Here is an 11,672-nt window from a genome sequence, read left to right as displayed (position 1 = left end):
CATACAGTCTGATGTCCTCATGACTATATGCAACCAGGAGCTCATACAGTCTGATGTCCTCATGACTATATGCAACCAGGAGCTCATACAGTCTGATGTCCTCACTATTATATGCCACCAGGCGCCCATACAGTCTGATGTCCTCACTATTATATGCCACCAGGCGCCCATACAGTCTGATGTCCTCACTATTATATGCCACCAGGCGCCCATACAGTCTGATGTCCTCACTACTATATGCCACCAGGAGCCCATACAGTCTGATGTCTTCACTATTATATGCCACCAGGCGCCCATACAGTCTGATGTCCTCACTATTATATGCCACCAGGCGCCCATACAGTCTGATGTCCTCACTATTATATGCCACCAGGCGCCCATACAGTCTGATGTCCTCACTACTATATGCCACCAGGAGCCCATACAGTCTGATGTCCTCATGACTATATGCCACCAGGCGCCCATACAGTCTGATGTCCTCACTATTATATGCCACCAGGAGCCCATACAGTCTGATGTCCTCACTACTATATGCCACCAGGAGCCCATACAGTCTGATGTCCTCATGACTATATGCCACCAGGCGCCCATACAGTCTGATGTCCTCACTACTATATGCAACCAGGAGCTCATACAGTCTGATGTCCTCACTATTATATGCCACCAGGCGCCCATACAGTCTGATGTCCTCACTATTATATGCCACCAGGCGCCCATACAGTCTGATGTCCTCACTACTATATGCCACCAGGAGCCCATACAGTCTGATGTCTTCACTATTATATGCCACCAGGCGCCCATACAGTCTGATGTCCTCACTATTATATGCCACCAGGCGCCCATACAGTCTGATGTCCTCACTACTATATGCCACCAGGAGCCCATACAGTCTGATGTCCTCATGACTATATGCCACCAGGCGCCCATACAGTCTGATGTCCTCACTATTATATGCCACCAGGAGCCCATACAGTCTGATGTCCTCACTACTATATGCCACCAGGAGCCCATACAGTCTGATGTCCTCATGACTATATGCCACCAGGCGCCCATACAGTCTGATGTCCTCACTACTATATGCAACCAGGAGCTCATACAGTCTGATGTCCTCACTATTATATGCCACCAGGCGCCCATACAGTCTGATGTCTTCACTATTATATGCCACCAGGCGCCCATACAGTCTGATGTCTTCACTATTATATGCCACCAGGCGCCCAGTCTGATGTCCTCACTACTATATAGAACCAGGCGCCCATACAGTGGCACTCCAACCTGGCCCAAGGGGCGTCTGTGTGGTAAACATAAAGTATCTGTTACAGCTAAACTCGGTGTCACGCGCTCCCACAGATTACCACAGTGACGCCTCATACATAATGTATGTCACAGGTGACAAGACAGATTCTTAGAGCACAGCGTGGGCTACAGGATTTTTTTCTGAGCATGTAGTAAGGGCATGACATCCCCATGCACCGCCTGCAGGCAAGCTTTAGAGCAGATTGCGCGGTTTTCCCTCACAGCAGTGGCTATTCCCGCTGAGGATACTGCTACACCGGACATGTTACTGAGAACTTCTCCAGTCACCGCCATGTGTCACGGACCGAGCAGCCATTGGCCACTTCCACAATCCTGGTATAGCCTACGCCCCCACCAATCCCGTGTCTGATTCCTGGTCATGTGATCCTTAGTCGCTGAGGGTGGGAGCTGTCGCGATGACGTCACTGTGATCCTGTCACTGACGTGTGACTGCAGGCTAATAGTAGGAAGAGGGGAGGCTGGAGACTGACAGGGCTGGTCTGGATGGCAGGAGAGGCGTGGATCGCCGTCAAGGCACTGCATGCACGGTGCTTAGGATAGTCCGGTATTAGTGCTGCTGGTACACGGCCCTCTGGGTCATACAAGAGCGCTGCAGGAAGCCGCAAACGCTAAACGGCTCAGGTCTGCCCCCTGGTGGTCGTGGCAAAACGGACCGTGTCTCAGTGACGTCACGCATGGATGCCCAGGATGGGCACGAGACCCCTGCGAGCAGAGCTGGGCCTGTGCTGCATATTGTGGTGGTGGGCTTCCACCATAAGAAGGGCTGCCAGGTGAGACACTTCCCACGTACAGGCTGCACATTACTGGTACATGCCTCCTTACCGCTGTGTGTGTACAGGGCATACAGGGGTGACCATGCACTGGGAGCTCTGGTGTCAGCTGCCTGCTGCTCTGTGCAGAATGATTGGGGACAGGTATCAGTCCTGATGGTAGGAGCTCTGCGCTGATAGCTCTGGGTGCTCCTCTGCCATTCAGTAGGGATTGCACCCACCCCACCAGGCGCTGGTTACTGAGGGTGTATAATGATTGATACATGGCATACAATATTTAGCCAATGACCCTCTTTATGTGTTGTTCCTTCATTCCGATATCCTGTCCTCACCATACAGGCTGTACAGAGACTCATAGACTGTAAGCTTGCGAGCAGGGCCCTCACTCCTTTCGATATGAGACATGTTTATTCTGTATTGTCTGTATATGTCCCCCCTAAAATTTGTAAAGTGCTGCGGAATATGTTGGCGCTATAAGAAGAAAAACTATTATTATAACTATTATTACAGAGCACATGTAACATACTATGGTGGCACGTCCTCACTGGGCTGGAGATTGACTGCAACAATTCTGGCCAAAACCTGAGATTTGTCTGTGTATTATGAGACCTGATGGGCTACTAGCAGCTGTAAGAGAAGCCGCCGGGTGTAAACATCGACCTGAGCGGTGTGTGCTCAGTCATCAGCACCCTAAAGCCCTGTATGCTCTTGGGATATGTCTGGTGTCAGGTTTGTGACAGTCTCCATTGACATCCATCAATTTCTCAGGCTGTTACTTAGGAATCGTAGAAGATAACTTATGTCATAGTTTGGCTTGTAAACAAGGCTAAAATACAAGGCGTGTGTGAACCGTATGTATAGTACCAGGAATGGGATCGGAGTTTATCGTGTAATGAGGAAGAAAACCAAATTAGGACGAGCCCCGAGAGCGAGGCTGGAAATTTGGTCTAGAAAATTTGTACCACAGCCTAAGTTTTTGGGTTACAGGGGTTGTACATTTTAAGAAAATGTTCTGCTTTAATCCTCCATAATTATTACAACTAAAAAAACAAACCCTGAGCCACAGTCCCGATCTGTCTGACTGCAGTGCTGATATCATGTAGACAGCACTGCAGTCAATCACTGAGCTCAGCAGTGCTATCCTTGTAGAATCACAAGCTGCTGAGCTCTGCTATTGGCTGCAGCACTGTTGATATGTCGTCAGCACTGCAGAGAAACCAATACCAGGGCGGTGGCGGTTTGTTTTTTTTCTTCACAGGTTATAGCAAAAAAAAAGAAACTATCTAACTGATTCTAACATGTGCAGTAATATAAACTGTACAAGGTGACCATACACTTTTAAAAAAAATAAATCTTGCCTTATATCCACATTTTTCCTTATACCCTTGGGCGCATTTTTACCCTTTGGCGCCTTTTGCATTTTCCTGTTGATCTGGTCTTCTGTTATCTGCAGTCTTGTTTGATGAGCACTTTCTACAGTACTCCCTGTCTGTACATACAGTAACATGATGTTCTAGTTATTCAGGTAAAGTTTTATTTCATAACCCTGCAGTTTTACGCAAGGTGCCATCTGCATTTATTTATTGCAGCTCAGAACACATTGCATTGTTTAGTTCATCCCAGCAATGAAATAACGTGTTAGATCTGTGCTGGTCAGAAGTGGGTAGAATAGAGCTGCTGTTATTTGCTACTATATGGCCGATGTTGCATTATAAATGTATTTACATTAGCATTTCATACTCGAGTCTAAACCAAGAAAAGCAATATTTTCAGGTGAAGGCTATGGACACTTTGAGATGGGAAAATAATTTTACATCTGTCAGTTGTTAACGTTGTAGTTAAAGGGAAAAAAATGCTGTTTTCTGTCAGCAGTCTTCATTTATTCATTTCTGTTCACACCCTCTTGATTTGCAGTTTGCAGCTTTTGCTCTAAGTTTCAGATTTCTCTTTTGTGGTAGTCTCTCCTAGTAATTTTGGCTGGATGTGAAGTCTGTGTGAATTATTAGCTCGTGTATCAGCTCATCTCTAATGCTGTACTGTTTCCTTGTCCTCCTTTCCTCTGCACTCCCTGAGATAGTAGTAGCTTCTGTACATTCCAGTTTGCACATTGTGCAGATCTATGTTCAACCCCTCTCTGCTTCTACTCGAAGGCTTCATTCAGTCATCCATTTATTTATTTTTGTATACTGTTCTTCGAAAATAAGACCGGGTCTTATGTGGTTGTTTGCTCTGAAAGATGGGTTATGGCGTATTTTCAGAGTAGTATCAGTTTCTCTTTGCAAAAAAACAACAGATAAAGGACTCATGAATGCTCTATAGCACTAAATGGTAGAACATTTTCAATGATGAATATTTGGAAAGTTGCTTAATCCCTTAATGATATACAGGGTATGTCATGTGATCTCCCTGCTTCTGTTGTGGGCTTGAAAGCAAAACCAGCATCTCTGACGACAGATGATGGCTGTGATAATCAACCATCATTTGCCTCTAACAGATGCATGTGGTGCAGAGCTCCTGCCGCGGCAGTTAACACGTTAAATGCCGCTGTGAATTTGTGACCATGGCATTGACAGTGTACTAGCAGGGGGGGCGTGCTATTCTATGCGCCCATCTGCATGCTTGTGAGGTGATCTCGAGGGGGCTGATAGATTGCAATGACAGTCAGTTGTCTGTTGAAAACCCCTGTGCCTGTCATGACAGTGCTCCTGTGAAAGCCAGCATGTGGCTGGCGTTCGTAGGAGACCGTGATTATTGCTGTATATTGCACAAGTGATCAGATGATCGCAGGTTTAAGTCCCCTAAGGGGACTAACAAATACAGTCAAAAGTTAAAAAATATACTGTATTTTTAAGATGCACCCCAAATTTGTGGGAGGAAAATAAGAAATAAAAATTGTAATGTTAAAATGGGGGTCAGTCTTATAGTTCGAATTTAGCTTACTGGGGAGGCGGCGGCAATGGAGTGGGTCACAGGAGGCAGTATCACTGCTGTAGGAAGTCGGCGGGGGAGGAATGGGGGGTGATGCTGGGTTGTGAGCAGGGGGGTTCACGGGCTTCAAGAAAATGTCGGCGGTCAGGCGGATACATTGCATGTGTTTGTTTTTTTTGTCTGCGGATTTTCTGCATGAAATGTAAATCTATGGGAAAATCTGCACATAAAACTAAGAGTACTCAAAAGAATAGACATGTTCCGCATTTGAAATGCTCGCCGCAGGTCAGTAAACAATTACAAAAAAGCTCAGTGGGCATGAGTTTTATGTAAATCCCATCCACTTCTCTGGGACTGTTACATTGCGTTTTTGACTGAGCGAAAATGTGCTGGGTCAAAAACTCATGGTGGGCATACAGCCTCAGGCTGTGTGCCCACGATGCGTTTTTTAAGCGTTTCTGCAGCGGCAAAAACGCTACAGAAACGCTTAAACGCATGGTAGAAGGCCTGCCATGGTCCCCAATGATGCATGTGCTGTGCGCATGCTGCGGAAATTTTCGCTGCGGATTATCATTGCGGAAAAAAACACAGCACTACCAATTATTTTGCGGAAGTGCTGCGTTTTCGCCGCCATTGACTTGCATTGGAACACATGGATTACGCTACACACTGCATATGTAGATGCGGATTCCAAGCGTTCCAATGTGTGGCTGGTACCCGGGTCTGGAGGACAGGAGACTCTCCTCCGGACCCGGGTACCATAGTACCTGTGAAAAAAAGAATAAAATAAAAAATAAATTTGACGGCAGGTCCTTCAGTTCAGTGTACCGCGATCTGCTGGCAAGGGAGAACGGAGCGAAGCAAGACATCGGGGGCCATCGGAAGGTAAGTATAGATTTGTTTTTTTATTTTTAACCATAACGGTCACATTATATAAATCCATGCTGGTTGCATGGATTTATATAGTGTGACCAAGTTGTCAAGCTCTTTCCAAGTGATGCTAAAATTGCTTGGAAAGCGCTTGTCAACCCGCATGCGGAAATGCAAGTGAAGAACGCTTCACATCCGGCTGTCCCTGGCAGGAAAACGCATGTACAATCCGCATGCGTTTTTTCTGCCAGGGAGATGCAGAAACACTCAGGAAAAATCCTGAGCATTTCTGCATCGTGGGCACATAACCTTACTATTACCAATTCCTATACATGGACCCTTGGTCTTTCAACAGATTATTCATGCTTTATGTGACCAGATTAGCATTTTGTGCTTATCATAACAACATACTTGACCGTTCCTACCAGACGCTTAGGGCGCAGTCAGACTGCCGTATTACACGGACGACGATCACATCGCAATGCTCAGACTGTCCGGCAGCTCTCCTGACCTGAGCGTGACAGCATGTATTTCTAGGCAGCTGTCACACTCAGGGTCAGGAGAGCTGCCGGACAGTCTGAGCATTGCGATGTGATCGTCATCCGTGTTATACAGCTATTTGACTGCACCCTTAGGCTAAGTATTTGAGCAAGCAGAAGTTTTTGGGTGGTCTTTTGGGCAGATGTGCTCCAAAAATTGCTAAGAAAAAACACATGAAAGACTCTTCCTATTCATTTCTATTGTAAAACGACCTGTTTATATGTTTAGTCTTTCAAGTGTTTTTCTTTAGTTTCAGGTTTTTAAAGCTGATGTGTGCATGGATCAATGAAACCCAATGGGTCATTGTGCTGTCCAAGATTAAAACGGACAGCACTAGGATGTGTCACACAGATGTAAAAGCCAAGGGGATATACAATGCATTGTGAAAGTATTTGGCCCTCTTGAACTTTTCTACCTTTTGCCACATTTCTGGCTTCAAACATAAAGATTCTAATTTTTTTGGGAAGAATCAACAAGTGGGACACAATCGTGAAGTGGAACGAAATTTATTGGATATTTTAAACTTTTTTAACAAATTAAAAACTGAAAAGTGGGGTTTGCAATATTATTCGGCCCCCTTGAGTTAATACTTTGTAGCGCCACCTTTTGCTGCGATTACAGCTGCAAGTCGCTTGGAGTATGTCTCTATCAGTTTTGCACATCGAGAGGCTGAAATTTTTGCCCATTCTTCCTTGCAAAACAGCTCGAGCTCATTGAGGTTGGATGGAGGGCGTTTGTGAACAGCAGTTTTCAGCTCTTTCCACAGATTCTCGATTGGATTCAGGTCTGGACTTTGACTTGGCCATTCTAACACCTGGATACGTTTATTTTTGAACGATTCCATTGTAGATTTTGCTTTGTTTGGGATCATTGTCTTGTTGGAAGATAAATCTCCGTCCCAGTCTCAGGTCTTTTGCAGACTCCAACAGGTTTTCTTCCAGAATGGTCCTGTATTTGGCTCCATCCATCTTCCCATCAATGTTAACCATTTTCCCTGTCCCTGCTGAAGAAAAGCAGGCCCAAACCATGATGCTGCCACCACCATGTTTGACAGTGGGGATGGTGTTTTGAGGGTGATGAGCTGTGTTGCTTTTACGCCAAACATATCGTTTTGCATTGTGGCCAAAAAGTTCGATTTTGGTTTCATCTGACCAGAGCACCTTATTCCACATGTTTGGTGTGTCTCCCAGGTGGCTTGTGGCAAACTTCAAATGAGGCTTTTTTATGGATATCTTTGAGAAATGACTTTCTTCTTTCCACTCTTCCATAAAGGCCAGATTTGTGCAGTGTACGACTGATTGTTGTCCTATGGACAGACTCTCCCACCTCAGCTGTAGATCTCTGCAGTTCATCCAGAGTGATCATGGGTCTTTTGGCTGCATCTCTGATCAGTCTTCTCCTTGTTCGAGATGAAAGTTTAGAGGGACGGCCGGGTCTTGGTAGATTTGCAGTGGTCTGATACTCTTTCCATTTCAATATGATCGCTTGAAACAAGAGGGGATTATAGGGAGAGAAAATAGGAAGCGCAGGCTTCTAAGTGTAGTAGTTAGATTCCAAGGGTATATACTCAGTATAACTCCACTCACCTATTTGGTGTCTTGAGATACTGCATGTAAATCCAATCAGTGGATCACTCCATTCCTCTTTCCATTCAGTTTGCTGCAGAAATCTGGGAGCTGATGAGAGCTCCAAATATCAAGTTCCATCTTCATCCTTCAGGAGCGCATATTGCTGGGAAAAACATTCACAATATGATCACTTGCACAGTGCTCCTTGAGATGTTTAAAACTTGGGAAATCTTTTTGTATCCAAATCCGGCATTAAACTACACAACAGTATCTCGGACCTGCCTGGTGTGTTCCTTGGTCTTCATGATGCTCTCTGCACTTGAAACAGAACCCTGAGACTATCACAGAGCAGGTGCATTTATACGGAGACTTGATTACACACAGGTGGATTCTATTTATCATTACCAGTTATTTAGGACAATATTGGATCATTCAGAGATCCTCACTGAAATTCTGAAGTGAGTTTGCTGCACTGAAAGTAAAGGGGCCGAATAATATTGCATGCCCCACTTTTAAGTTTTTATATTTTTTTTAAATATCCAATAAATTTCGTTCCACTTCACAATTGTGTCCCACTTGTTGTTGATTCTTCCCCAAAAAATTAGAATTTTATATCTTTATGTTTGAAGCTAGAAATGTGGCAAAAGGTAGAAAAGTTCAAGGGGGCCAAATACTTTCACAATGCACTGTATCTTACAACAATGTGTAGACATAGATCTATAAATAGATATCTAAAATCCCTAGCAGTACATGGTTAACATAATTAGGATAGCCCAGCATATGAAGTAATAATTCAGGTATTACCTATTAAAGTGGGCTTAGCGGTAGCTAGAAACAACAACCATTACTATGTCCCTCCACCACGACGTGCGTTTTGCTCTTCCAGCTGTACAGATCAGTTTTAGAGCAGTGCTTACAAGTACTATTGATAAGAGCTTGTAAGTGCTGTTCTCCTTGCCTAGGAAATGTAGTGTAAGCAACAAGCCGGAAAACAATAAAATTTAAATTCACTCTATTCTTGAGAACAAACAATATTATTAATAACAAGTACGGTAAATAGCAAGGTTAGTTATTTTTTACAAAGACTTTGCAATTTTACTGATTTTTAGCTTGATAAAAATAAACATAAAAATCTCTATTTTAAAGACTAGTTGTCACTCCTATCATGTTTATTTATTGTATATAAAAGTGCTTCTCGCTAAATTAGAATATCAAAAAATTCATTTATTTCAGTTCTTCAATACAAAAAGTGAAACTCATATATTATATGGAGTCATTACAGAGTGATCTTTCAAGTGGTTATTTCTGCTAATGTTGATGATTATGGCTTACAGCCAATGAAAACACAAAAGTCATTATCTCAGTAAATTAGAATATTAACAAAAAACACCTGCAAAGACTTCCTAAGGGTTTAAAAAGGTCCCTTAGTCTGTTTCAGTAGGCTCCACAATCATGGGGAAGACTGCTGACTTGACAGATGTCCAGAAGGCAGTCATTGACACCCTCCTTGTGGAATGGGTCAAAGCCACAAAAGGTCATTGCTAAAGAAGCTAGCTGTTCACAGCGTGCTGTATCCAAGCATATTAATGGAAAGTTGAGTGGAAGGAAAAAGTGTGGTAGAAACAGGTGCACAAGCAACCGGGATAACTGCAGCCTTAAAGGATTGTTAAGAAAAGGACATTCAAACATTTTGGGGAGATTCACAAGGAGTGGACTGCTGCTGGAGTCATTGCTTCAAGAGCCACCACACACAGACGTATCCAGGACATGGGCTACAAGTGTCGCATTCCTTGTGCCAAGCCACTCATGACCAATAGACAACGCCAGAAGCGTCTTACCTGGGCCAAGGAGACAAAAACCTGGACTAATGCTCAGTGGGCCAAGGTGTTGTTTTCAGATGAAAGTAAATTTTGCATTTCATTTGAAAATCAAGGTCCGAGAGTCTGGATGAATAGTTGAGAGGCCACAATCCAAGCTGCTTGAGGTCTAGTGTGAAGTTTCCACAATCAGTGATGGTTTGGGGAGCTATGTCATCTGCTGGTGTAGGTCCACTGTGTTTTATCAAGACCAAAGTCAGCGCAGCCGTCTACCAGGAAATTTCAGAGCACTTCATGCTTCCCTCTGCCGACAAGCTATTTGGAGATGGAAATTTCATTCTCCAGCAGGACTTGGCACCTGTCCACACTGCCAAAAGTACCAATACCTGGTTTAAAAACAACAGTATCACTGTGCTTGATTGGCCAGCAAACTTGCCTGACACCTTAACCCCATAGAGAATCTATGGGGTATTGTCAAGAGGAAGATGAGAGACACCAGACCCAACAATGCAGACGAGCTGAAGGCTGCTGTCAAAGCAACCTGGGCTTCCATAACACCTCAGCAGTGCCACAGGCTGATCGCCTCCATGCCACGCCACATTGATGCAGTAATTGATGCAAAAGGAGCCCTGACCAAGTATTGAGTGCATTTACTGAGCATACATTTCAGTAGGACAACATTTCGGATTTTAAAATCATTTTTCAAGCTGTTGTTATAAAGTATTCTAATTTACTGAGTTAATGACTTTTGTGTTTTCATTGGCTGTAAGCCATAATCATCAACATTAACAGAAATAAACACTTGAAATAGATCACTCTGTTTGTACTGACTCTATATAATGAGTTTCACTTTTTGTATTGAAGAACTGAAATAAATAAACTTTTTGATGATATTCTAATTTAGTGAGAACCACTTGTATGTATTTTTCACAAGATAGAAAAATTGAAAACTCTACCAGTCTTGCTACCTCTCTTGACTGTAATGACAAGGGGAAAGAAAACAATTATTTTTATTCTGTTTTGCACAATGCTGCATTAACAAGCTGAACACTTTGGATTTACACAAGCCAGAGAGAATCATGCATGTGGCAATGTCTAATGCACCAGTTAGATTCTTTAATATCCAGTCTGTCTTGGAAAATGGTGGCTTCAGTTCTGCTGGTTACTTTCTGCTTTGGACAATATTATCGTTTGTTTTTATTTTCCTTTACAGTGGTGGCCAAAAGTATTGGCACCCCTGCAATTCTGTTAGATAATACTCAGTTTCTTCCTGAAAATGATTGCAATCACAAATTCTTTGGTATTATTATCTTCATTTAATTTGCTTGCAAGGAAAAAACACAAGAATGAAGCAAAAATCAAATCATTGATCATTTCACATAAAACTCCAAAAATGGGCCAGACAAAAGTATTGGCACCCTCAGCCAAATACTTGGTTGCACAACCTTTAGCCAAAATAACTGCGAACAACCGCTTCCGGTAACCATCAATGAGTTTCTTACAAAGCTCTGCTGGAATTGTAGACCATTCTTCTTTGGCAAACTGCTCCAGGTCCCTGATATTTGAAGGGTGCCTTCTCCAAACTGCCATTTTGAGATCTCTCCACAGGTGTTCTATGGGATTCAGGTCTGGACTCATTGCTGGCCACCTTAGAAGTCTCCAGTGCTTTCTCTGAAACCATTTTATAGTGCTTTTGGAAGTGTGTTTTGGGTCATTGTCCTGCTGGAAGACCCATGACCTCTGAGGGAGACCCAGCTTTCTCACAGTGGGCCCTACATTATGCTGCAAAATTTGTTGGTAGTCTTCAGACTTCATAATGCCATGCACACGGTCAAGCAGTCCAGTGCCAGAGGCAGCAAAGC

At 43.6% G+C, this 11,672-nt stretch overlaps 1 protein-coding gene across 1 annotated transcript in view; it reads left to right on the top strand.

Annotated features, from left to right (window-relative positions):
• The first annotated feature begins 1,682 nt into the window (after positions 1 to 1,682).
• AVL9 (AVL9 cell migration associated) overlaps positions 1,683 to 11,672 on the top strand; it is a 69,441-nt gene continuing 59,451 nt past the window's right edge. The window contains exon 1 of the mRNA XM_073678283.1: positions 1,683 to 2,087. Coding sequence (XP_073534384.1) covers positions 1,992 to 2,087 — 96 coding nt within the window. The 5' untranslated portion in view covers positions 1,683 to 1,991. The remainder of the gene's footprint in view (positions 2,088 to 11,672) is intronic.

Source organism: Phyllobates terribilis, unplaced genomic scaffold (assembly GCF_046119375.1).
Source record: "Phyllobates terribilis strain yellow unplaced genomic scaffold, ASM4611937v1 Scaffold_4__5_contigs__length_816908805, whole genome shotgun sequence".
NCBI classification, from domain to species: domain Eukaryota; kingdom Metazoa; phylum Chordata; class Amphibia; order Anura; family Dendrobatidae; genus Phyllobates; species Phyllobates terribilis.
The sequence above is the reverse complement of the archived record's forward strand: the minus strand, read 5'-3'. Positions and strand labels throughout refer to the sequence as shown.